Below are 27,830 nucleotides of genomic sequence, written 5' to 3'. Positions count from 1 at the left end.
GAATGAAAGAGGGAGGCTGTGTTTGCATGGACAAACAAGTCCGCCACCACTGGAAAACATTGAAAAATCCTATTTTGCACTGATGCATGTAAATGGGAATATTAGTGCAATATTCACTTTTATTAGCCACGTAAACAGCTTAGTCAGAATATTGCCTTTTCAGGATAAGTGCAAAAACCGGAATATTATGTGCATGTAAACGTAGTCATGGAGTCTTGTACGTCACAGGACTGAGCCACACCCTGGGAAGCAAACACATTAATGAGATTTTTATTGGATTGTATTCGTTGATGTGAAGGGGAAAGACATGCTGTACATGTTCTTTTACATTCTTCCTGCATCTGTCAGTGGAGCTGCGGTCCTTTTAGCCAATTGTATTATAAAGCCACGTATCATGTGTGAGCAGGCTTCACTGTGTCGCTCAGGATGCCATGTTGTGGCTGAAGCAGGGACGAATACTGGAGATTCATCAGTCCAAACAACATAACTGCAACACTGCTACTGCTGGCTTATCAACTGTGAAACGTCTTCCAATTCAAAAGATAAACATGAAAGCTTTTCAATCTCTGTCTCGCAGGCCTTTATGTTTAATGCTGTCAAGGTTTTGGCAACAGATTAAAAAGAATGAAAAGCATAGCTCACACTGTAGTTCTGTATAAAGGGTTGAGACTGTAGAAAACGTGTCAAGCTGCTTCTGCATAGAGAATGGTTTAAGCAATTCAGTGCCATTACTCCTTACAATAATGACATATCTTATTCTTTATGGAAATGCATATGACTTAATGCCACTGGAATTCAATATTCTGTGATTGTAAATTGTTTATATCTTAGCAGATTCTTCATTTGTAAATGTATACTTTGTTTTATAAGATTGCATTTATTTTTACTGTTTAAATGACATTCAAATATTCATTCAACCAATCAGTTTGATGAATTGATTCATTAAATGACTTTCTGTGGCACTTACTGTACCTGTGACACTGACATATGTGCTGTAAATGGGGTGGCATTGTGTTTGGAGTCACTGAATATTTGTGTTACTGTCACAGACTGCTCTGGAGGACTTTGTCTTATGAGAGGGCACAGACAGATCAACGGGTAGAGATATAGAGATTGCTCCATCCAGTTCTAGGGTTGGTTTCCTTTAAATTCACACCAATTACAGTTGAAACCCAAACTAAAGATTTCTTCTGTTGGAAAGAATACGAATTTCCATGTGTCTCTGTTGTGTTACTATTGGCATCCTAAAACAATTTGAATAGGGATAATTATAAATGAACTGGATTACATGTCAAGTAAATTGGCCACAGGCATTAAACTATGAAATATTAAAGGGCCTTACCAGTGTGTTTGTGCCATATCTATGTCATTTACTACAAATAACATGCTGCTGACCATTTTTCAAAGTAGGTCCATTGCACTCACCAAAGAAAAACACTGAAGACCTTATTTTGTAATGATTAACCTCATAAATCTTTATTAGATCATGTTGATTCAGTATTTCTGACGGTCACTGTGATGGATTACCAAACTCAACCGTCAGCTCTTTGTGACTTGATAGTGATACTGTACACACATTCAAAAAACAAAGTACAAGACTACAAGCTTGGGGAAATTGCCAGCATGAAGTCAAGCATGTGGTTTTTAGTGAATGGGTAAAAAAGAAAAGATGCCAAACAAAACCCCACTGGTATCACTCTTTAACGAGTGGCGGTATTTCGAAAGAGTTGACTGTAGTCCAGCAAGTTATCCACACTGAGTTTGACCACTGTCAGTGTAAAATGCCAAAATGTCCAGCCCCAGTGACTTCACTTGTTCCTGTTTATTGTAATCTTGTGTCATTTGTTTCATAGTGACTTTGCTGACAGTGATGTTGCCCCTCTGCCTTTTTCATGTCCTGAGCACCGTTACTGGAGCGTCGTCTCTTAGCCCAATGACTGATGATGGCATATAGATGTGTCCCAGTCTCATACTGTATACGAATACTATGATGTAAACATGTTGTATTAATGTTGGAGCCGTGAAAAAAAACAAAAAACATTTGTACTGAAAGGGAAATGATACGTGATTTTTAGCCACGCTAGCAGTGGGGCTCGAGTGATGACAGTGTTGGTTAGTTAGTCCACCACTTTGGTGCAGACTGAAATATCTCAACTAATAACTGATGGATCTGTGAAATTTGGCTCAGACATTTATGTCCCCCTCAGGATGAATTGTCATAACTGATGGTGATCCTCTGATATTTCCTCTAGTGCCATCATCGGGTCAAAATCTCAGTTTGTCCAATTGGTTTCTGAGCAAATACCTGCAGGACTAATGGCATTCCCATCAGCCTCAGCTGCACTTTGTGTTCAGTGCTGATGTTGGAAATGGTGACCATGGTAACCATTATACCTGCTACTGCTAAACATCAGCATGTTAGCATTGTTATTGATAACATGTTTACGTGCCTAAGAACGGCCTCACAGGGCTGCTAGCATGGCTGTAGACTCCACCGTATTTTTCTGTTGTCTTAGCTTTCGTACCACTGTCCACAATTATTTCACTTTTTGTGTGCAGTGTCCATCAACATCACACCAAATCGTAGCAATTTTAGTCAGACGCTGACAGTTTTAACTGTACATCACTTTATATTTATTTCTCCGACGTGCGTTCCACATACTCAAAATAGGCGTAAGAATTAGTGTAGAGTGTGCAAATGGGACACGTCTTTTGTCTTGAAGCAGGAGGGTTCAGTAATATACAATGTGCCAACCCGGTTTACTTCCCTTAGACTGACAGATGTTTTTAGTAGCGCTGTGTATTGAGAAACAAAAGGGTAGTAGCTATGCGTGTGAAGATGTAACCATCTTTACAGAAGTTTAGGGCCATGACTTAAAACTAAAAATTAGCTATGAGGAAAAAGTAACTTCTAAATTTAAAGTCAGAATCCTCATATCATTGTTAGAAATAGAATTAAAAGAAGTATTCTCTATGAATTGATCTTAATCTCTGAATTTAGTATTCAGGAATTAATCTCAGATCAGATTTTCTTCACTAGTACTATCTTCCTCTTGTATGCATCATAGATACATATGTATTGAAGGCAATAATGACTTCCTGATGTACTGTTGTTTTCCCTGAAAAGAACTGACAGTCAGATGTTATTTTCAGCTGACAGAAGTAAGGGGTGAGTTGTGCATTATATTGTGTTAAATTTGGATGTTTAGTTTTTTACTACAGCAAAAAAAAAATAGGCGACAGGCTGCAGTGTCACTGGAATCAGCATACAGGACTGGTGTGTGTTGCTGTTTATGTATTTATGATGGCTTCCACTGAGTTTAATGTATTTATCACTACTAGTTTCTAAAGGACAGCAGCAATCTGCAGATTTACTGCATCCATAAAGCATCTCAGTGTTTAAGTGCCTCAAGGTTTGATAGGAACAGATGCAATTTGACATAGATGAGATACTCTATTTAAGAATGAAGAGAGTGTAAAGCAGTGGAAAACTACTACAGCACACTATATATATATTTCCCCACAATCTTGAGAAATTGTGCAGCATTGGAAACAATATTTTATTCTATTTTCTTTTCTCTCTTTTTTCAAAAATATATTTCCAGGCATTCTGGTGTCAAATATTAATACAAACTATTAAAAATGTGTTTAAAGATTGTCTCATGTGCCATTGTGTTTGTAATTATACAGTAAGCTGCTCACATACAAATAGCATAAATATTCTGGCTGAGACCTGTCCTGTCCTGTTCTGGCTCTGGCTCTCAGGTGTGCAGGTAAATCAAGAGGATCATGAATGAAGCCCTGTCATTCTTGCATTAATAACAAAAACAATTTAACATACGTGATGTATTTAAACCAATTTTAAGCTGTCAAAAGGCAGTGAAGAAATACTCTGTGCACTGGTCATTTTAGCACTCAATATGTAGGTTTCAATCTAATTGGCATGGCATTATTTAGATACACTACCATCATTTTAAAATAAATACTTTTATTTGAAATGAACAGAATATCTGACAAGGTTTTTACTTGTTATGCTTACTTTCTATAACGAATTTGACATCTCGAGGTTCTCTTCTTATAGTAAGCTCATATCTCCGAGGGTCCCGAAAGAAGCCATATTCCTAACATTGTGATAAATGGGCTTCAATGTATTCCAACGGGGCGCCCCTCCTGGCCAATCAGGGTGTATGCAGCAGCTTCGACACCACCCCCCAGCGGCCGCACAGGCGCACTGAGCTCCCAACTGCCATTTTGTGGCAGAGGCTACTCTGCTAAAGCGGGAGAAGGATTAAAACAAACTGCGAAGAAGCCTGCATTTCTCGCCAGCCTGTTAAACTTTGTAGCGCAGACTCTCTGCTTTCTGACGAGTTAAACAGGAAGAGAAACACACAAAAAAGAGGTAAAGTATCACTACTTTTCTGATAAGGGGGGAGTTTGCAGGATCTTTAATCGGCCTCTAGGTGTCACGATGGGGCTCTGGGTCCGGGCAGCTCGTCGGAGAGTGTTTGTCTCCCTCTATCGTTATCGAAAAAACCGTCAAAATACGTTTAAATAACCGAAGTTGTATTAAATGTATACACAACCAGCTGTATTTTACACGTATCTGTGGGCATATCGTCGAAGATAACTTACGAATAGTTCGACGATTTGGTTGGAGAGTTTAGGCCAAGGCGTCCATTTTCTCGCTTCTTTGTTTCCCGTCTTCTTAGCAGCCTCGACGACATGGAAACTGGCGGGTCTAACTTATCGCTCATAGCTAACGTTAGCATGCTAGCATAAGCCGAGTGTAACACAAACAAACATCTATATACGCAATGCCACCGCTACGGGTTTGCAGACAAACAACGGAGTCACATTTTGCAAAACTGGCCGTGTATTTTTGCGTGTTACCACATGGTTTTAAACCAGACCTTTAACGTTACTCGAAGATATCTCAACGTTAACGTTAGCCAGCGTAGTCTAGGCCCTTCCCCACCCAATGTCCTCAACGTTAGTAATGTTACGTTTGAAAGCACCCCAAAACTAACCACAGCAAACCTCCGTTTTTGTATTTAACTTAACTTAATTGGTTGTTGTCGCATCTAACGTTACTATTGTTAAAGTGTAGCTAAGTCCGTTCAGTGACTGTACTCTTTCCTGGTGTCGAGGTGGACTGTGGCGTTAAGGCCACCGCGAAAAGAGAATGACGAGGCATTCACAGTGAAACGGTAATCACCGCTGATTCACTAAGTAGCGTCACACGATTTGTGTTCTTCCCCAAAAATTGCCATCTCCTATTGTCGAATTATTGCATTTCTCCTCTTTTTTTCCCCCCGTCATCGCGCTGTGGTCGGAATTGGCAGTTGTTGTTGCACCCGTCGCCCGCTTGTCTATTATTCTAAGCCCACCTAGAGCATCATAGCCACAGATATATATTATAGCAGAGAGCTCCCTCTACGATTCGGCTAGGAGAGGTACAAAAATACCGCTGTGCAAGGAGGCGACAGCTGCCCGTCTGGGCGCTCAGTATTGTTGCCATGTTGTGGTAAATTTGATTTAAGGTTACCATCAGTCAAATGATCTATGAAGGCCTAACAGTTATACCAGAGCCTTCCCAGCTTCCACCATTTAGCAACATAAAGACAAGTGGACATGGAAACCTGCAAACAAACAGATGTCAGTGTTTGTCACAAACATGACTATGCAGCTGCTACACTCCTTGTCAGTAATGACGCAAGCAGTTTACATCTACAAAGTAGTTACCAAGTTTGTATTCAATTCACTGTGATGTTTTTAAATTGGTTAAGTGAATACAGTTGACCGCTTGACCACACATCATCTCAAGCTCACAGACTTGGAGTTATTTTTTAAGTACTCTGGTTGTTAATGTATATAGCCACTCCATCTAAAAATATCTTAAGGAAGAATGAAAAGAAAGTAGCTGCCCTGGAGACACTCAATAGTAGAGTGAATGTCTCTTGTCCATCTCACTGTGATGATGTATTCCCCTCCCCTCTTGCAGGTTTACAGTCAGGTAGCAGCCTGAGGCCTCAGGTGAGCGCACGTGTCTTGAAAAGAACAGTTAACATTGTTAGAGATGTGTAGGCTGTTAACGTCACTATGTGGGTAGTTTGTGAAAGAATCTTCCCGGTGTATACGTGCAGCTGTGTAACATTTCCCTCTTCCCTTTCTCAGGTTGGCAGGGACAGTCAGGTAGCCGACATTTGATTCAGCAAAGCTCAGGGCTTTCAGCAGGAAAGCAAAAGGGAGATCACCTGTATCACAACCCTGCAGGCTGCAGCCCAGTGGACAGAAATCATGAAAACAGTCAATTTATCGTTGTTATTCCAGGTAACACTAGTAGTGTTAAGTGCCAACAATTGTACAACAATGGGTTGTTTGAAGTATGTCACACTTGCCACAGACGTTCTCTGAAACACCTTTTTCACGGAACGTGCAGGTCAGTAGTAAATGGTTAGGTAGGTACGTGTCCACTGTGGCACTTTTTGACAGCAGAGCTTGGTGGGCTTGCTGCTAGTAGTGATCAATTTTTCTTCACTGACCCCTGACAAGCAGAGAAAACAGGCTACACCCTCCGACAACAGCAATGGCTGCACATGAATTTTATATGTTGAGGGTTTGGAAATTTGTTCAGACCAAACAAAAAAAACCCACCATCTTCATCATATTTTTGGTGAGAATTTGCATTAAATGCAAAAGCCTCAATTTCCGTTGTTTAACCCTGCTCAGCAACAACGTGAACTAAGAATGGGGAGAACTTGGAATCAGACACAAGGTGTGGGTCAAGGGTTTGTATTGCGACAAGACTAGCTAGTTCATTCTCCCCTGCTGTTTTTTGAAGACCCTCATCAGTTAGCTGTTTTGTGATGAGTTGCAGGAAAAATCTGCATATTTCTTCAGTGGTGTAAGACTAAACACCACTGTTATAAAGCTAACATGTTTCCAGTTGATGGCTTAAGGTGCTTACACACCAACCAGACAGCCGACTGTCGGCAGAAAAGCCAGTCGGACTGATCAGTCGGGTCCCCGAGATCCCAAAAAATGCCTCAAAACACACTGAGGCGACGCCGACTTGAGTGTACGCTCTGCACATGCGCGAAACGTAATACGTCTCCATAGCAGCAGGCGGCGCTGCTCTGTATTGTTTCCCAGAAAATGAAAACCGGCAGCTGATTGGACGCACGCGTCACGTGGGTCTTTTTTCTCCGGAAATTCACAGCCAGACTGTCATGGCGGCTTGTTCAGAATACGATCTCTCATTGTACTAAAATAGTTCACCGAAACGTGTTTCTGAAAACATTTTAAGAGAGAAATAGGCCGTGCAGTTGCTGAATCTGTCTTCATTTCAGATCGACAAAGGTCAGTTTAAAAGATTTGTCAGATTTTGAGAGGCTTAGTCAAGGTCATCCCGCTTGCCATTTCCGGGTGAGTCCCGACTGCCCTGTCTCCGACGGAGCGTGTCAGGTCGGCCAAAATGAAGGCCGACGGACGACGGCACGGAACACACCGAACAGACTCGAGTCACTGACCTCACCATACTGTCCGACGGCCGATTATCGGGTTGGTGTATCAGCTCTCTTAAAAAGCCTGGGGGTGATGTATTACGCTGCTAGATAATGTTTGTTTCCACAATGCCATTATTCAGTTCCTACCAAGAATGGACGGAGGGCCAACAGAGGGTGTAGGTGTGGTGGAGGTCCCCGGCAAAGACTTCCCCTCCATCCAGGCCGTTCACAGCCAGGATGCCATGGTGGCTGACCTCCTCCAGCAAGCTGCAGAGGCCGGGGGCGTGGTAGAGGGACAAGCGGGAGTCATGCTGGAACAAGGTGCTTACCAATTGGACATAAAATGGGCCCACATTCGATATGTAAAAAAGAGCCCATAATAAAAGCTGTTGCCAGTTTTTGTGAAGGATGTGGTTAAATGTTTTATCCCCAGCAATGTTATGTTTCAGGTCACGGGGACGGAATGGTAACAGCCACCCAGGCCCAGCAGCAGCTGATGGAAGCTGGGGTGGGGGTTGGTGTGGATGGTGGAGCAGGGGTTGAAATGATGGTTATGGACTCACTGGATCCCACCCTGTTGCAGATGAAGACTGAGGTGAGCTCACTGTTAAGAGCTTTGTGTTTGATGTGACATGATAGTTACTGAGTCTTGGCAGCCAAAGCAGGACACAGTCTTAAACCCAATGTATAGTCCTGCATTAAATTGGCACTGTAGGGGGCACCTGGGTAGCTCATCTGGTAGAGCGTACTCCCCATGTACAGAGGCTAAGTCCTCACCGCGACAGCCGAGGGTTCAGTTCCGACATGCGGCCCTTTGCTGCATGTCATTCCCCCATTCATGTCTAAGCTCTCCTATTGAATAAAGGCCTAAAAAGCCCAATTTAAAAAAAAAAAAAAAATCTAAATCTGCACCGTAGGTACGTGTAGATGCGGATCCTACGCCGTAGCCTGATGTGCCCCTCCCAAAAAATGTAACTGCACGTCGCTAAGACGCACACTGCAACAACTGTGATTGGTCCGCTCGGCCGTGGCTTGGTAGCGTTGCATTTCCCCCGACTCATGTCCTGGTTCTCCTTCTCCATAAACATGAAATCAAGGAGAGGGTTAACTTTTCCTGCTCCAGATTTCTCACCGTGGTCAGAAAGAACAGGGGAGACACTTTGTTTCTCCTTCTGCCTCCAGAGTCGGTACTCGCTAATCTGCGTCACTCTCTCACTCTCCCTAACACACTTACAACGCATACACACACACCAGCCCTGCTATCCTCTTAAAGAGGTAAATAAAAAGTATAAACCTCAGGCCACTTACGTAGGCTACGACAGAAGCATAAATCACGCTTTAGATTCACATGAAAGTTTAATTTGTGCTGATGTCACTCTAGTTTTAGAAATGAAATCAGCTTGAACTAAGGGGGGCTAAAGTGCCTGCCAGAGAATGTTGCTTTGTCCAAAATGTCTTGTAACATTCCATTAAAAATAAAGTTGATTTGCAGGTGATCGATGCTGCAGTGGGGGGAGCAACAACTGTGGGTGTTGTTGGTGGGGTAGCAGGTGGCGCTCACCAAGCTACTGTAACAACAGTGGACCAGACTCAAATCATCACACTACAGGTAGGTACTCTTCTGAAGCCATTTCACATGATCGCATCCTCCAGTTACTTCATCTTTTATCCCTGTTGGGACAAAGCTGGATTCATGAGCTGTCTGTTAGTTGGTTTTAAGCAGTTAAATTATCAGATGGTTTGTATCAACTCTCAGGTTTTGAATTTGTCTTAATACATAACCCGTAGATTCTTTCAACATGTGTGCTGACCCTAGGTCTCTGTTCTCAGGTGGTAAACATGGAGGAGCAGGCAGCTCTGGGTCTGGGGGAGCTGCAGCTGGTCCAGGTGCCTGTTTCTGCCACCACTGTGGAGGCCCTGCAGCAAGGCACCTTTGTAGACACCACTGCTATGCCAAAGGACGGAGACCCGGTCATCTGCCACACCCTGCCGCTGCCGGAGGGCTTTCAGGTACACAAACAGACATACTCCCAGGGCTTCAACTCAAACGGATAACACTAATGCACTAATTTTCACCTCGGCACCAGACACAATGAATATTAATTACAAAAGGGACTGACTAAACAATAAATGCACTTGATGTGTAGGTAGTTAAGGTTGGCGCTAATGGGGAGGTGGAGACAGTAGAGCAGGAGGAGGGAGGAGAAGCCCACCCTGAAGAGGAGGAAGATGAGGAGGTGGGGACCCAGCTGATGGAAGAAGGGGAGGATGAACCCATTCATCCTACGAATGACGACTCAAACTGGGCTAAAGACCCGGACTATCAGCCACCAAGTGGAACTATCAAGAAGACCAAGAAGGTAAGACAGTTGGTGTGGTATCAATCTCTTTGTTACTGGAGATGTGACACTACTCTCTGTTACATGTACAACATGTTGACAGGTGTATCTTTAATTGGCATCCAACTTGCTGTCTGTCCAGGGTAAAAAGAGTCGCCTGCGTTATGCTGAAGGAGATAAGGACATGGATGTCAGTGTCTATGACTTTGAAGAGGAACAACAGGAGGGCCTTCTGTCTGAGGTCAATGCTGAGAAAGTGGTGGGCAACATGAAACCACCCAAACCCACCAAGATCAAGAAGAAAGGTGAGACCCTGCTGTCTGTTGGACTGAGGGCATGATGAGAATGACACCATGGGTCACTGTTTGTGAAGTTTGATTTGGATTGGGATACATCCATGATTGTTATGTGCTACCCAGAAAGACTTGTTAAACTGCAACATAAGTGTTACACTTATGTGGAATTTGCCTTGGTGAAAGGTGCCTACATAAACAAACAAACATATTAAACATTAAAGGTGCAATATGTAATACTGACAGCTAGTGTTTAAAATAGTTACTGCAGTACAAATTCAAAATACTGGAGAGAGTCGTCTCACCCGCCCCCTCCTCCCCAGACTTGAAGTTCACGTTGGTTGCCAGGCTGAGACCGGAGCATCCACAACAATGTTGCTAGACGCTTGTCTCACATAGCCAGACATTACTTCACAGCACAGCAGAGTAGCTAACGTTAGATGCTGGCTATATTGACATAAAAACTGTCATAAAAGCCTGTGCTCACGTGGAGCTCTGTACCCAACTGACAGACACACTTTTTCGGCTTAGAACTACCGTAGGAACTGCTAAAAATCCCACAACTTCGCCATCCTCTCCACACGCCAGACAGACACACTTCCTCGGCTTAGAATTACGATAGGAACCGCTAAAAATACCACAACCTTGCCGTCCTTTTCCACCCGACTGAACACACTTTATTGGCTTAGAATTACGGCAACAATCGCTAAACACACTGCAAACTCAAGGTCCTCTCTTTCCGATTTACAGCTCCCCTCTCTGGCTTCACATAACTCACCGTTGTCGGCTACGGCCGCTGAACAGGCTACACGTTGTAAACAGCCGCGGCTGCTTGCCTGGTCGTCTGGTAACGTTAGCAGTTAGCAGGGTTAGCATGGCGCCGTTAGCCAAGACCAGTCGGGATCACTTTACTGGCTGTGTCTCAATTGTTTTTGCTTTTTTTGCTTTGTTTAGCTACACAAATGTTGAAATGACATAAAATGTCCGTTCCTAGTAGCTGTGATAAATTAACCTGAAGCTAATGCTTACCTGTTCAGGAGGAAATTAGCCAACTCTGCGTCCTTTTGGGCTCTAAGCTGTCTCCATCTTTCAAATACATCTCCAATATTTACCCAGACAGGTTTGTTACATCTCTGGTCACGCAACTATTAGAAACATGCCGTTTTTTTTGTCGGGTAAAATCAATCTCCGTTGATCCTGTTTGTTTGTTTGCTGCTTTTATGGCTGTCCTAACGTTACAGCTGTAGCGCGCTGGGTTTGCGTGTTTACAGGTATATCTGGCAACCCGGCCTGGCTGACAAACTGGGCAGTTGACACCAACACACAGGCCAAAACACAAACAGAAATTCCGTCATGGAACGGAAATTTCAAAAGGAGAAAATACTGGCATTAACATTGTTGTCAGAAAAGATAGTATTTCAACTTAGCATGTTTCCTTAATATCTGATGACGCATTGGGGTCATTTTTGGATTTATTACAGTAAATATATTACATATTGGACCTTTTAATATGAAATAAACAATTAATACAGAAAAAACAAATATATACTGTACATACAAAATAACTGCTGCATAAGAAAAAAGAGGCTAAATGGGTTGAGTGCAGAATTGGCAAAGAATATATAGTATGTGCAGTGGGCAGATGTAAATTTAAAATTTCTTAAAGCTATAGTGCGCAACTATTTCATATTAATGGGCGTCTGTTACATTCAATCCATTGCCAAATGAGTTGATTAATGCAGCAATTAAGCCTATCAGAAAAACTCTCCGTATTTTTCGGTATGGCTATGTTTACAAAATGGTGTCGTCCGGCGACTTTTTCCGCACAGCATCTTGGTTGATGCGTTTTACGTCGCAGCTGAGAAAGGACATCAGCAGCGTTCAGCTTTGGAGACGAAGAGGACATAAAATTACAAGATAATTACCTCTTCTGAGGAGTCTTTGTAATCCTCTGTGTCCTCCTTGATTTGACGGGATAAACCACTAGCAACTGTGTGGAGGAGGGGTGGGGGGCGCGCGCGATCGCTTGTATCATGTGGTTGCGCCGACAGTGTTGTTGTCATTACTTAGAATTCCTCATGGGGGAGACAGAAACTACGCACTATAGCTGTACCACTGTGACTGTGATACAGTGAAGTTACTACAAATTAATTGTGAAGTCAAAGTTTTCACAGTGCACACTGCGCACCCACAGCGCATTGCAATCCATCTGTCGCAGCAGTTATTCTTCTTGGGGTCCACTTGAGAATTTCATACACAGTAACCGTACAAACTAATACCATTTTATCAAATCCAAATCACGTACAAGTACATTGAGTACATAATGACAACAACATGCAACATCCCTGAGATGATGTACTAGTGTTATATGTACAGTAGGGGTGTGAATCTTCACTGGTCTTACGATTCAATTCGATTACGACTATCCTGTCGGCGATTGGATATCACAATGCATCACCTTCTCAATATTATATATTGCTACACATGGTTTTCATATATATATATATATATATATATATATATACATATATATATACATATATATATATATATATACATGCTCTTAAAAAAGACACTTCCTGAATGTAGCGGAGTCTGAACACAGCAGACAAAAAACAAAAAAGCATCGAGCGGAAAATCATCAAGTTTCATTCATCATTAGGCAATAATATATTATGGTCTGTCACTGTATCGATGCAGAATCGTCCACATCCGCATTGCAATGCATCAGTGCAATGATTAATTTCAACGCCCCTAATGTACAGTATAACAATTGTAATTGAAAGACTAATCTCATCAGTTATTGAAGTTTTTGTTTTACATGTGTGAAGAGTTTTTTTTTTCCCCCCCAGTATTTAGTATAACATTGTTTGCACTGAGGCGGTGGCTATGGGATTGTAATACAAACACTGTAATTGAATGTGAGGTCTGTGTGTGTCATTGTTTGTTAGGAGTGAAGAAGACGTTTCAGTGTGAGCTGTGTAGCTACACGTGCCCTCGACGCTCCAACCTGGACAGACACATGAAGAGCCACACAGACGAGAGACCTCACAAATGTCACCTGTGTGGAAGAGCCTTCAGGACGGTCACCCTGCTAAGAAACCATCTCAATACACACACTGGTATACACTACCACACATCTTTATAAAAGCATGGGACTCCAAAGACACCAAAACATAGTAGTTTTAAGAGAATCTTTATAATACCATGCAAGCTCACACGTGTCTTGTTTTTTGTTTGTGCAGGAACTCGTCCACACAAGTGCACAGACTGCGATATGGCTTTTGTGACTAGTGGAGAGTTGGTTCGTCATCGTCGCTACAAGCACACACATGAGAAACCCTTCAAATGCTCCATGTGTGACTACGCCAGTGTGGAGGTAATACAAGCTCCGGTCTGTTTCGTGTTTTTTAAGTTTTACAAAGTTTAATATATTACATTTGCTACACTACTCTTCATCCACAACCACTCATCCGTTCTTTAGTCAGCAGCGCTGGAGGGATGTAGTTTTAAATTTATTTTTCAACCAAGTTTTTTGCTGTAGTGTTCTGATATGTGACGATGTGTTTGTGTGTGGATGTTGTGTAGGTGAGCAAATTAAAGCGTCACATTCGTTCCCACACCGGTGAGCGTCCATTCCAGTGCAGTCTTTGCAGCTACGCCAGCAGAGACACGTACAAGCTGAAGAGACACATGAGGACACACTCAGGTAAAACTGACAACGTAACTGCTTTTCTACACTTTTAAAGCAGCAGAGGAGGACCAAGTGGCATATGTCAATTTTCAAAGATATAGGTCAAAGTGTGTGTGTGTATGTATGTATGTATATGTGTATATATATATATATATATATATATATATATATATATATATATATATATATATATATATATATATTTGGGGGCGGGGGGCAAACCCCCATATAAATTTTCTGTTTTCATATGAAAGGGGCTTATTTTAGCTCTCTTACAAAATATTTTATTCCAATCAAAAGCATAGGAGATCATTTGACCTTTTGCCAAACCCCTCCTCAATTAGTTGTCAACTCCAGCCAACTACAGAACTGTTATTTTCATTTGTGATAAGAGAAATTAAGCAATACTTATAGATGCAGGATGGTCAAAACCTATACTTTTGAGGGTAATTCATACATTGGGTTTCATACCTACTACCCTATAGTTATCTCTTATGATTATTTTGTATTATTTTAATGTTCTGTTGGATTATAAACATTAATGAGAACATTGAACATTAGCGAAGCGTAGGGTCTGGAAATGGGTCTTCAATGTCGACAAAGTCATAATGTTTTTGGGTATAGCTTTAACATGCTGCACAACATGTTCTGATACACAGCTCGAATGTGGGCAGACACACACACACACTCACACATTTATCATCAGCACCACAAGGTAAATCTCTCCGACACACAGTGAACAACGGAACCGACACATTGTGTGTGCGTGCACGCACAAACACACACACCGCTATATCCCCACTGGTACAACTGATTGACATGAGTTGACTCTGATATCTTATATCCCTAATCACATGTTGTTTCATAGCAATCCTAGTCTTCCCTAACCAGTGAGTGTTATTGTTGATAGCTAATTATTGTTGATAGCTAAAGTTAGCTAAATTAGCATAATCGTAATATATATATATATAAATAAAAGAGGTCGACCGATAGTGGATTTTACCGATAGCTAGGTTGGGCCGTATTTGCCGATAACCGATTAATCGACCGATAGTATTTATAACTTATACAGTTGACAAAATACATACATTGTTTCAAAAAAAGTCCAGACGCTTTTGCCAATAATCAAAATAATAATGTCATATTTATTGATATTACACCCACAGCAATGCTACACAAGCATGTGTGTTGTCTAAAACAGTTCTCCTACATATTTGGAGTCATCCAGTGCAAAAATAAACATAATGAGCATTATAATTCATATAAAGGACAAACTATTTACATTTCTTCAAAAAAAGGCCCAAATGTATGCCAAATCTCAAAACAGTGACGCCATTCTTCTCTGTAGAACGGTTTAGAACGGTAACAGACGATCTCTGACCTGGAGGGATCTATCTTTCCCACTATACTCTTTGTTCTCGCTTGGATGCCCATATAAGGCGTAATGTGTGACGGACCTGCCTTCCCATTGGTTGAAAACATAAATAAAGGCATCATGGGAGATTCCCATGTCGGTAGCACCTACTGTCTATGGGTAGCACAGAGTTAGCGGCAGAAATGACCGAAAACGTGATGAATTATGGACATCAAGTGGATAGATCTTGGATGTAACAGTTTGGATTTAATGCTCAACAACCCCGAAAAAAGGCTGGATAGAAAATCACCTGTAAAGGCTAGAAAGACACCAAAGACACCCTTGTGACGGCTAACTCCTTAGCTTTTAGCTGCATCAATCAGTAAGTCTCTACGTTTAACTGTTATTAAATTATCTAAATATGAATAAGAGGTGCTGTTTGGGATCGTGGACGATCCTTTAGGGTTCTGATTCTGACATTTGGGTCGGACTTGCGTTTATTTTTGTCAGTGTTTTAACCTGACTATATATATATATATATATATATATATATATATATATATATATATATATATATATATATATATATATATATATATATATATATATATGCGTAGGTGCTTGCGTAGAAAAAACACAATTCGCTTGTCGCTCCGCCTGTCAGATTGCCCGCGTCCCCCTACCTGCCTGCTCGCCTCTCATTGAAAATAGGCGTGTCAATTGCTGCGGCCTTTTAGAAGGTGTAGGGCAATGTTTTTTTGTCCACTATAGCGAAATGTGATTGGCTGATTCACCCGTCAACTACTAACAGGGTACCCGCGGGGTCTTAAAAGCATTGAAAAAGTGTTAAATTTGATAATCTCAAATTAAGGCCTTAAAAGCCTTGAATTTTGGAACTCTATTTTTAAGGTTTTAGGTCACTAACACTGTCATTTCTGAAGTAAATTTGATAGAAAATCAGGCTCAAATTAGAATTAAAAGAGAGAATTATCATTAATTGAAATGTTAATTATGACATTTAAAATGCTGATATGTTGGGCTTTCTCTGAAGTCCTAGAAGTCGCTAGGGGTTCCCCTCTGACATTGAACAATGATAAACCTGTGTACATTCTCTATCCTCTTCTCAGGAGAGAAACCTTATGAGTGCTACATCTGCCATGCCCGATTCACCCAGAGTGGAACCATGAAGATGCACATTCTGCAGAAACACACAGAGAATGTGGCCAAATTCCACTGTCCACACTGTGACACTGTCATCGCACGCAAAAGTGACTTAGGTAACACCAACTTACTAGACAGACTATTTTATAGATTTTGCCACGTTGTTTTGTGTGTCTAACGTGCTTAATTTTGCCATCTGTGTGCATCTCCAGGTGTCCATCTTCGTAAGCAGCACTCATTCATTGAGACTGGAAAGAAGTGTCGTTACTGCGATGCTGTTTTCCACGAGCGCTATGCTCTGATCCAGCATCAGAAATCCCATAAGAACGAGAAGAGGTTTAAATGTGACATGTGCGACTACTGCTGCCGCCAGGTGTGTGCCCACAAATATCTTTGTGTAGTGATATGTAGGGATACCATACTCTTAGCAAATGAGGAGTTTCATTTGATTATCAAGTGTCGGTCACCCAAGCCAGTACCAATATAAAAATCATTAACTTTTGAATTAAAAAAATGAGTCGACATACAGGGGACTGTATAGTAGTAGCGCTGGGCAATATAAAGAAAATTAAATATCACAATATTTTTGACCAAATACCTCGATATCGATATTACAACAATATGGTGGGGTTGACAAATAGTGCTTTCACAAAATATTTACACAATGAGATATGTGATAATAATCATCAGTGATGTGGATACAATGATTGGGTGGGTAAACAGCTCAAACTGTCTGGTAAGTTACATCACTTTACTGTAACCGTGGATTTCCACAGGATGCGGAACGGCTGCGTGCTCCGCCGTCCGTCAATACCCACCAGGTCCGAATTTGTTGCGTAACGGCTGCGGCCAGCCGACCACGAGATCTCGCGAATTCACGTATGTTCGTGCGATATAACAGGATGTAGTTTCTATAAACAGAACCACAAAACCAACAACAGTTAGTTTCCATCCAGAGGAGTAGAGGGGAAACAACTCTGTGCTGTGTTTTCAAGGTGTAGTGCAGGGAAATATGACCTGCCGTGAGCACGGTGGATTTTATTTTGAAAAGTATCCGGATGTTTTATTTTGTTTCTGTGCTTGACTTCCTGTCCCGCACTATCTGAATTGCTGCGGAGCTCCCCGTCATCCGTCAAAAAAAGGAAAAGACAACACTTGTGTCATATTACGATATCCAAAATCTAAGACTATATCAAGTCTCATATCACCATATTGATTTAATATTGATATATTGCCCAGCCCTATGTAGAACTGTCTGTGTAACTGTCGTATGCTGCTGGCTCCAGGAGCGCCACATGGTCATGCATCGTCGAACCCACACGGGAGAGAAACCGTATGCCTGCAGTCAGTGTGAGAAGACCTTCAGACAGAAGCAGCTGCTGGACATGCACTTCAAACGCTACCACGACCCCAACTTTGTCCCCACCGCCTTCGTCTGCCCCAAGTGTAGCAAGACCTTCACTCGCAGGGTAACGGCACTAATTCTACCTGTCACACACCTGGAGTGTACTTTTAGGTGGTTCAGCATGCCCTAATGAGTTATAAGTTATAAAAGTCAACAGACTATCTAACAGTGTGTTCTTGTAGAACACCATGGCTCGCCACGCTGAGAACTGCAATGGTGAAGTGGAGGATGCTGAGAACGGAGCTCCAACCCCAAAGAAAGGAAAGAGAGGAAGAAAGAGGAAGATGAGGAGCAGGAGAGATGAGGATGACAGCGGTGAGAATTTGGTGTGAGCATAATGCTGTGTTTGCTTTGTTCTGATTCGTTTACGTGATGTCTGTCTTTGTTGCATCTCTGTGTCGTGCAGAGGAGGACCACGCCGAACTGGACGAGGAGGAGGACGACGACGGTGAGGGTGAAGGTGAGGAAGAATCATCGCTCCTACAGGAAGAGGAGGAGCCAGAAAACATGGAACTGGACCAGGCGCCTGCCGCCATCCCAATACCAGCTCCCGATGAGCCACCGGTCAAGAGGAAACGAGGCCGACCCCCAAAGAACGCCCCCAAGACTCCAACACCCAGCAAATCAGTCAGGGTGGCTGCCAAGGCGGCTGCTTCTGGTGAGAACACTGATAGGAATTATCAGACAAGTTAGACCAGTTAATGTTGTGCCCTTTCATGGAATCTGAATGTATTTAGTCCTGGGGTGGGGTGGTAACATGTACATTTAAGTACTGTAGAAGCACATCCACTGTAGCTAAAATAAATTCATAATTCTATATTTAGTGTGGTTCCTAGTGACTTATCAGGCAACAGTTTCCAGAGAGGTTGGTGTATACACGAGTTATTGTTGTTCATGTGCCAGTGAACTGTTAAACTAAAAATCTTCTTTGACCTTTCCAACTACCCGATAATATACAGCATCTCACTTAAAGGAAATCTCAATTTGTCTTTGCAACTCTGTAAACCAATCACAGCAGGAAAACTGCTCTGTCATTGCAATTCTGGCAAGCTAAACATTATAAATGGTACAGCGCTGTGTACAGTGCTAGTGTATTGTACCCGCTATGTAATGCATTGCATTATGATGTCGGCCTGCGCTGTGGCAAAGGTCAAGTTATTAGTTTTGGTTTTTTTTTAGCTGGTAATGTCTGTTAAAAGTCACGCCTCAATCTGAGTCATCAACTCAATAATAACAGAATAAATGATGTTGTAACATGTAAAACATGACTAGAAAGGTTTCATTTACAGTGCAGGTGTTACCTGGCACAGAAATGAATAGCCACTTTTTTTAATTCCCATAACCCCTGAATGCAGCACCTAAGTGTGTCTTTGTTGTGTTGTAGCTGCTGCCATCATCCAGGTGGAGGATGAGAGCACCGGAGCAGTGGAGAACATCATAGTGAAGAAGGAGGATAGTGACGTCTCTGCGGTGACGCCTCTGGATCAGGGCATGGCCCTGACCGTGGAGGGGGTGGGTCTGGACGGGGAAGGGGTGGAGACTGTTGAGCTGGCTGTGAACGAGGAAACAGCGGCTGCCGCCGCCAACGGAGACCTGACGCCAGAGATGATCCTCAGCATGATGGACCGGTGAACTCAACACAGCCACACATGTAGTCGGACTATGAGTACAATTGGCAAACACACATTAACATTTCCACATCCTTGGCCTTCACCTCGTGTACCATCTGTGTGAGCTTGTAATGACATGCAATGCCATTTTGCCTCCATTGAAGTGGCTGCAAAGAAAAAAATGGTGGCAGCAAAAACGACATGCACAAAGAAGGGAAGCCGCATGTAAATACTTAACACAGTAGCTTCACATCCATGTACATCAACTGCATTCTGATGTTTGTGGGTCTCTCTCACATACACACACACACACACACACACACACACACACACATATATATATATATATATATATATATATATATATATATATATATATATACACACATATATACATACACACACATATATATATATATATATATATATACACATATATACATACACACACATATATATATATATATATATATATATATATATATATATATATATATATATACATACACACACACACATAAAATACCAGACCCCACTGCACATACCTGTGTCATCTCCCACATAATATACAGATATCGTCCAAGCTAATGACAGACTGCTCTCTGCTCTTAAATGCTTATTTTGGTTTGAAAGTCTTCTGAATGAATCGGTGTGTTTTGCTACTTGTTTCTACCCAAAGCCACATCCTGTGTCAGTCTCTACCCACGCCTTCTGCAGCTCCTTCAGCTCCTCTTTATGTTGTTCTGCCAAAAGGAGACGTTATTTGATATACCTTCACTTTTCACTTTGATTTTCTGCTGTCCTGCTTGCTGTTCTTGCAACTATGCTGCTTTAGCTAATTCCAAGCCTTTATATGTGTGTATATATAGATATTAGTGTAGTTTTTCCTAATGAAATGTAGTATATGGTACTTGAGTTTGTCTCTGAGATACCACTTGCTCTCAGTCACATGATCTGTATGTCTTCCCCCCCCCCCCAAAAAAAAAAAAAGAAGTATGATTTTCCTCCTTGGCCTGAGTGTGAACACATCACGTGTTGTGATGTTGGTACATTGAGGCTTTTACAGGGAATGTTCTTTATTTATGAACAGACAGACACATGCAGATACATTCAAATGAACTGAAGTCAGTGAAAACTTTCCAGTTTTCGAGTTTGACACTGCCGGCCGCCAACCTTGTTCTAATGGAAACGTTCCCTCAGTCAGCTCATGCAAATAAAATAGTTGAGATAGCTGCTCATTTAGTTTCCCAGCACCAACATTGTCTGAGAAATGAAGATACTTGTCATTCATGGTTAATGTTCCACATTTTGAATGAGGTAGTTTGCCATCACATCAATTTGAATGATCCCTGGCGGTTGGAGAAGATGCAGATGACCCTGATTCAGTTAGTTCTACAACGTTCTATAGTTGTGATTTTGAACATTCCAAGTACGTTAATGAACGTGGAATTATGTCTTTGTATTTGAATCATTTCACTTGAAGTAATGAGCAGTAACAAACTCAAACTAATCTTTGGCAAGGCTAACACCAGCCGCTCTTTATTTTGCCTTAAAATGTGTCCTAATATTGTGCTTGGAACAGTTATCAAAGACCAGATTGTGAGTCAGTGTGTCACTCAAACACCGCCCACCCCCACAATAATCAATGATCACCAACATGTAAATACACATTTTAAACCCTTTGCTTTTTGATTTATTGTGAAGCTTTTTAATGTTTTAAATGGCTGAGTTGGAGAAGCGTTGGTTAAAAGGGATATTGAGGTTTTCGTGTCTTTGGTGCCGTACCTGGTACTCCATGTCCCGAGCTCGTAAAGGTGATTAGCAAAATTACCTCTTCATCATGCTTTCCTTACAGACGAGCCCCTCTTAACCAACCAAAGTGAATTGAACTAATCTGAACCACTATCATTTTTCTGTGTATATTCTGTTGCTCATAGCCATTTTGAATTCTGCTGTTTGCAGATACAAAACTGTTTTTCAGTTTTAGTTTTCTGGCCAGTTTGTAGTTGCCCCTGTGTTTCTCTGCAGCTGGTCCAGGTTCAGTAGCACGACAGAAGCTTTGGCTCATTATGTTCTCTAACCTTTGGTTAGGTTGATTTCACCTGTAAAGGAACCAGAGGTGTTTGAGTATCTGTTGAAAGACTAATCTACACACACAAATACAGAATGAAGTTCAGCTAGTAAATTGTATGTAACAACAAACAGCCTTCTTGTTTGGTTTTGACAGGTTTTATACGGTTTGCTGTACTATGTGACTTAATTAGGTTATTAAGATGACTCTTCCACACTATTCTCAGCCCTGAAGCCTTGTAAGTCTTGCAGTTCAATTCAGTTCAGTGATCCCTGATTTTGGATTTACAAAAGAAACAGTTAAGATCGCTTGTGGGTTAGAACAAAAATGATTTTCAACAAACTTATGATTTGAGTCTTCTGAAGATGTTAATCCTGAGACTTTACTCGTGAGCTTGAACACAGGTTATGATGGTTATGTGGCCTTTATTTGTACATCATTTAGTCCAAATCCACATTCATCTGACCCCCCTGCTCTGCTGACGTTCTTGTAAGTGACTGCTACATAAACTCTTCTCCACCTCCCAGTAACGTCAGACTCTCTCTACTCAGGACCTGAGAGCTGTCAGTGAATCTATCTGGGTGACTAGAATAAGAATGTTTTAACATGAATGTTGCTGTCCAGTTCTCCTCAGATAATAACAGCTGTGTGTTTGCTGTGTTTGGATCCAGTGTGATTTCACGTGAATATTTTAAGAATCCAGCTCTGGTCTTGGGCTCTGGTTGTGGTAGTAAAACGTCCACTTCAGTCCCTGTCAGTGAGACGCTGTAGAAGGACAGAATACCTGCACTGTGATCCTTAGGATCCTCTTCATCCCAGTGGCTTTTAATACAGTTCATGCAGTAGCTGTGTCCACAGGGAGCAGTCACCGGATCCTTCAGTAGATCCAGACAGATGGAACAAGAGAAGGTTTCCCGGTCCAGCTGAACTCCTTTCTGCGCCATTTCCCAACAAAAACGTGTAAACACATGAAAAATGTCGAAAAAATAGAATGTCACAACAATCAGCTCTTAGCAACAAACATGGAGACTAAAATAAGTCGAAAAGTTAAAAGACAGAATTTAACCCTTAAATGACTTTTGTCTATTTCAGTTTACACAACTCTGCAGTCTCGAGTATAATAAAACCTTAGTCCAGCATAGAGTGGCTGAGTGAATGTGGTCTGGACTGTGGACCATGACCCTGGTCTCTGAGAGGCTGTAGGAGGACAGAATACCTGCACTGTGATCCAGGTACACTGCTACTCTGGAGGACTCAGGACCTGAGACGAGTGTTTGGACTTTGTCGTACCAAAATGTATAACTGTTGTTAGAATATACAAGACCTGTTATAGTAAGATGAAACCATTTCCTCTGTCACATAACATTGGTTAGATGCCCAGAATTGTAAAAAAAAACCAAAACCTATAAGTATACTGGCTGTGAAGAACCATGGACACAGAGAGATAGCAGTGCTGAGATCTGAAGGTGTCTGAGGAATCAGTGTTCATTAATCAATTTGACACTTTGTAGGAATCTTTCAGGAACACTGATTCTGTGACTGTACTGCTGTGGTCTGAGATTTCACCCTGTAAAACAAGAACCATCCAGATGTTCTGTTATCAACCGATCATGTTATTGTTCTGCAGGCGGACAGACGGAAGATGGATGTTTGACTGTTCTCATAGCAACAGCTTTGTTTTTTTGTTGGCACGATGCTTGTTTGTTTTGGCAGAAGTGAGAGAATGGTTTTAAGATGGTTTTAAAGCGCCCCCGTTTTACGTTAAAGACCAGGGAAACAGAAAAAAACCTGTCATGTCCTTTTTGAAGCTGAGACACTGTAAAGCTGATGAAAAATAAAATCATCCTAATGGGCCCATGACTGCTGCATGCTTGTTTTCTTTCAATTAGTTAGACGGTTGTTTTACAGTATGTGTTGAAGGAGGTCTAGTCTGGATCAACGGAAGTATATTTCCAGGATAACTCCTCAACTTCCTCTTTTTATGTGTTGCTGTTCTCCCTTTCAGGAAACAACCTTCAAGCTAGCGAGCTACACGTTGAAAATGTCAAGTTGTGAAGAACATTTGGATGGTGCAACAAGACAGACCTGCTTGGTTCCTTCAGGGAATGATTGTAAAGATTTATAAAGAACATGTTTAGGTCATTTCCTCTAACTGGGACGTTTTGGGACTGATTGGTGGAGACTGCTGTGGATGAAGTACACACGGAGATCCACTGGTAAGAGCTAATGAGGTTTAACCATGTATCAGCTCATTTAAATAACTCACGTTACTGTATTGTGTGAACAATTAACTTAAGTTAATATTGTATGCAGCGTTTTCTTTTTGATACAAACTAATTGCTTGGAATAGTAATTTGTGTCTAATAAAGATAACTAAGGCTACGTTCAGACTGCAGGCAAAAGTGGCCCAAATCAGAATTTTTTTTTTTTGGGGTCAAGTGACCAGGTCAGACTCCTTCAGAAGTAGTGTGAACACTCAAATCTAGACCACTTCCATATGTGGTCCTGAATCAGACCCAGGTCTGATTTGTTTCAATGCGGCCGCAGTGTGAACAACCAAGGAGGATTTGATTTGATGTAACTTTTACGTCAATCTCCATCGATATTTGTCACAATTATGCGGCAAGACAAGACCTCTGTAGTGAATTTGGAGCCATAACCCCACAAAAGGCCAAAATAGCCAATTTGTCTCTCCTTCTCTTCATTCTTCTCCTCCTCAGCACCTGCTCATTAATGTTACGAACGAACGAAAATGCTGACTTCCTGCATAACCTCCCTAACTTTAGTGCAACAGCGTGCTGCGTCTGATGTCATTGTTATTGTTATTTTGATCATGCGGGTCAGTTCGAAACCGCAGACAGTTCACCCTGGAATCTGATATAGGCCACATTTTAAAATGTCATGTGAACAGCCAAACAAAAAATTGGATCTGAGCAAAAAATCTGAATTAAGCATTAAGACTTGCAGTGTGAACGTAGCCTTAGAGTTGGATTGCCTAACTAAAAAACTGCATCTCCTCCCTTCAGAATCCATGAATGTACAACTATTTTTCATTTCAAGATTCACTTTATTGTCCCACTTTGTAGGGAGTTTGGATTGGGCTTCCACCCATGTTGCATTCATGAAACCATGGTCCTCACCATGAACTCTGAGTGGCAGCAAGAAGTGGCAGCTGAAGTCTGCTACAGAGACCATCAACAGGCGCGTTCCAGGTCAGCGAGCTGTCAGTAACAAAACCAAGGTATTAGTACGAGGAGACCTGTGAGATGACCAGGTGGTTATGATCACCCAAAAATCTTTGTATTTCTCAATAAACCTGAAATGTAGCTCTTCTACGTTAGACCTAAGATGGCATTCTCATCTGAGAATTGAATGATGTAGTTTTACACTCATTAGCGTATGAAGTAAAAAAGACAGGTGGACTAACAGCGCCCTGGGGCAGCCCCTGGGTGTGTTAGACGTGTTACACTCCGATTTAAACTCTCCTTCAGCAGATGAAAGTGAGAACAACCTTTTAGTTTCAAACTCTGCACACACATCACTGCACAGTGAAGCTCAAACATCACCGCCAAGGTACAATAAGAAATATACATAACAGAAATCCCTAAATATGCTTACAACTGTTTCCTTATGGGCCGTTATGCAAAGTGAATATGTTTTCCCTTCATACTTTCGTACACTTAAAGCTAATACTTTTGTACTTTTATTCAAGTACAATATTGAAGGGTAGTAGTACTCTTATGATAACAAAATATCAGTATTTTTACCTGTTATGGATGATTTATGTTGATACTTTTACTTGATCAAAACACTTGACTTGCATCATGTATGATGTGTAATGCCCCCTGGTGGTTCCATGGACCGCTGGATGGAGCTCGCTGCAAATCAAACACCACCTGTTGATTTTCTGATACAAAGTTTTTCAACCACTGTGATGCTCTTCTGTTTTTATGTTTTGCCAGCATTTTTTTTGTCTTCTTCAATGTAATCTCATTAAGCATTCAATATTTCTGACACGTCTTTCAACGTCTTAAACTGTTTGAAGCTGGACCACAGTCAGGAAATGTGCAGTTTCTCAGTGTGGGAGGTTAGACAGCTCCATCTCCTCTACGTTCACTACAATAGTGACTCATAACATGGAACAGGATGTGTGTGTGTGTGTGTGTGTGTGTGTGTGTGTGTGTGTGTGTGTGTGTGTGTTGAAGTTCATGTGCACAAAGTGTGAGCACAATCTTGCACAATAAGCAAGAAAAGGTAACGGATGGAAAAGAGAAAGTGGGTTAAATGCCATAGCCGTGCAGCTACAAGAAATAGTTGGTGTGCGGGTGTGTCTCTCTCTCTCTCTCTCTCTCTCTCTCTCTCTCCACACCCTTGGTATCTTCACATCTTCCCCTGACATTTTTGGATTTCTGCTGCCTTACCGTACCAACACCTTCCTGCTCTGCTCTCTGCCTTTCAGCCACCACTGGATGATTACAGATGTGTACGGATTGTCTTATTCAGATAGGATTGACCTTTTCTTTTCATCTGGACATGTGGTTTGTTACTACGTATGTTTCCCTCCATCATTTCTTCCTTTGATAATAGATAGATAATAGATAGATAATGTGGTGTGAAACCCTGAGCCTGAGCTGTTTTCAGTCAGGATGGATGACTGATGCTGGAGGCGGGACACCGGAGAGGCAGTAGATGATCACAGCTTGACTTTTGTTTCCATCGACACCGCTGTTGGTCGTCTACAGGATGGACTCCGTCTGTCAGAACCTGCGAGGTAAGATGAGCCTTCACAGCAACATCAATGCGCTTTTTTTTTTAAATCTCAGTGACAGTTTGAAGACATGAAAACAGAGCAGTATAGTAGACAATATAGTAGGCAACTATTTTGATAATTGATTTATCCCTTTGAGTCCTTATTTTTTTATGACAAAAAGTCTAACTTCTCTGATTCCAGCTTGTTAAATGTGAATATCTTCTAGTTTCTTCTCTCCTCTGTGACAGTAAACTGAATATCTTTGAGTTGTGGAAAAAACGAGACATTTGAGGACGTCATCTTGGGCTTTGGGAAACACTGATCCACATTTTCACCATTTTCTGACATTTTAGAGACCAAACAACTCATCCATTCATCCAGAAAAAAATCTGCACATTAAAGGTCACTATGAGTTCCTGCATGGTCACTTCTGTTGACGTTCCAAGTAAATTTCAAACAAAACAGAGCAAGCTCAACCTCCCCCCATGTTTCCGTAACTGTCATAACTAACTGACTAACTGTCACTGACCCCCACCTCCTCCCCCAACCATCTTGTCAGCGATTGGCTGGAGTGGTTTGTTGTATTTTGGTACACAGGCTGTGCCCCTAGCGTTTGTTTGACGTTTACGACCCCTGTGTTTTCTCCTGAGACCTGGCTTTTTCACGGTGTGTTCAGGGGCCAGGCAGCTAGCGGATCAAGGAGAGATGACTACCATTTGAGACAAAAATGAAATTGTGCTGAAACCATGCAGGAACTCACAGTGCACCTTTAATCGACAATAAAAAGAATCGCTAGTAGCATCCCTAGGTCTACCTAGTTCAGACTGATGCAGTCAAATCCAACAGCCATGTGAGAAATGAAATCCCACCTTAATGAAGCTTGTATAGTTCAGTTCTGAGCTGTAGGCTCATTTTGGAGGCTGTAATTTGTGCTGCTATGTTATACTTAATTTTTACGGCATCAATTAGAATCGATTTTGTTTTGTAGGTTATGGTCTAAAACATGCCAAAGTGCTGATATGATCCTAAATGTGACAAGTTTAAGATAAGTCAAAAACACAAATGGAAGCATTTAGCTTTTTCATACACCAGAACCGTTTTAGAGACTGAGTGGATAAATGTTAACAGTAATACGTCCATATGTAAATAATTCATGCTGCATCGTATGTGTCGTATCAGAGAGTGAGCGCACACAAACATCAGCGGGACTCTGCAGAGTTCAGTCAAGCTTAGGTTTGCTGCGACAAAGGTCAGATGTGTGTGAGTGTGTGTGAGTGTGTGTGTGTGTGTGTGTGCCTAAAGGTTAGCCCCTCTGCTAACAGCTGTGTTTCCATTCTGACTCAGTCTGGGATTGGTTAACGTTATGAATCAGGGCTTAACGATTTGGGGTGGGGGAGAAATCTAATTGCGATTTTTCTGCCAGATATTGTGATTTCGATTTGATTTGCGATTATTAAAAAAAAAAAAAAAGGTTTAGCTGAAGTTCAATATTCACTGTGTGACAGATAAAACTTGTCATGGAGCACTATAACATGAAACACCATTCTTATGCAAGGATGAGATCATAGATATGAACTGCCAGCAATAAGTGTTTTTCTTTTAATAAGTGTGGAACATTGAACAGTCAAACACACATTTATTACAAAAG

At 41.6% G+C, this 27,830-nt stretch overlaps 2 protein-coding genes and 1 long non-coding RNA gene across 9 annotated transcripts in view; 2 read left to right on the top strand and 1 right to left on the bottom strand.

The window, feature by feature from the left end:
* The first annotated feature begins 4,191 nt into the window (after window positions 1-4,191).
* Window positions 4,192-19,697, top strand: ctcf (CCCTC-binding factor (zinc finger protein)). Of its 4 annotated transcripts, XM_031285421.2 has the most exons (18): window positions 4,214-4,399; window positions 6,002-6,033; window positions 6,175-6,330; window positions 7,646-7,826; window positions 7,955-8,100; window positions 8,998-9,114; window positions 9,336-9,515; window positions 9,653-9,865; window positions 9,987-10,149; window positions 13,089-13,259; window positions 13,383-13,516; window positions 13,726-13,846; window positions 16,313-16,462; window positions 16,559-16,719; window positions 17,633-17,815; window positions 17,934-18,066; window positions 18,158-18,409; window positions 19,136-19,697. In XM_031285421.2, exons 3-18 carry the CDS (start codon window positions 6,298-6,300, stop codon window positions 19,381-19,383), a joined length of 2,586 nt encoding a protein of 861 aa, XP_031141281.1. In that variant the 5' UTR covers window positions 4,214-4,399; window positions 6,002-6,033; window positions 6,175-6,297; the 3' UTR covers window positions 19,384-19,697. The 4 variants fall into 4 exon arrangements, with proteins under 4 accessions (XP_031141283.1, XP_031141281.1, XP_031141282.1 ...); XM_031285422.2 differs by lacking the exon at window positions 6,002-6,033; XM_036003213.1 differs by lacking the exon at window positions 6,175-6,330.
* On the bottom strand, window positions 5,668-24,322 carry LOC118495443. The gene is made up of 3 exons (XR_004897865.1): window positions 24,181-24,322; window positions 10,603-10,614; window positions 5,668-5,678 (listed from the first exon to the last, which is right to left on the bottom strand). It is a non-coding gene; the product is annotated as an uncharacterized LOC118495443 (long non-coding RNA).
* Window positions 24,323-25,843: 1,521 nt separating this feature from the next.
* carmil2 (capping protein regulator and myosin 1 linker 2) overlaps window positions 25,844-27,830 on the top strand; it is a 54,580-nt gene continuing 52,593 nt past the window's right edge. The window contains exons 1-2 of one of the 4 annotated variants that reach the window (XM_036003208.1): window positions 25,856-25,915; window positions 26,035-26,203. In XM_036003208.1, the coding sequence (XP_035859101.1) occupies window positions 26,176-26,203 (28 nt within the window). In that variant the 5' untranslated portion in view covers window positions 25,856-25,915; window positions 26,035-26,175. Of the gene's footprint in view, window positions 26,204-27,830 lie in introns of all 4 variants that reach the window. The other 3 variants (XR_004897864.1, XM_036003209.1, XM_031285417.2) reach the window with 3 other exon arrangements.

Source organism: Sander lucioperca, chromosome 7 (assembly GCF_008315115.2).
Source record: "Sander lucioperca isolate FBNREF2018 chromosome 7, SLUC_FBN_1.2, whole genome shotgun sequence".
NCBI lineage: Eukaryota > Metazoa > Chordata > Actinopteri > Perciformes > Percidae > Sander > Sander lucioperca.
Note: the sequence above shows the minus strand (reverse complement) of the source record. Positions and strands in the feature narration are given on the sequence as shown.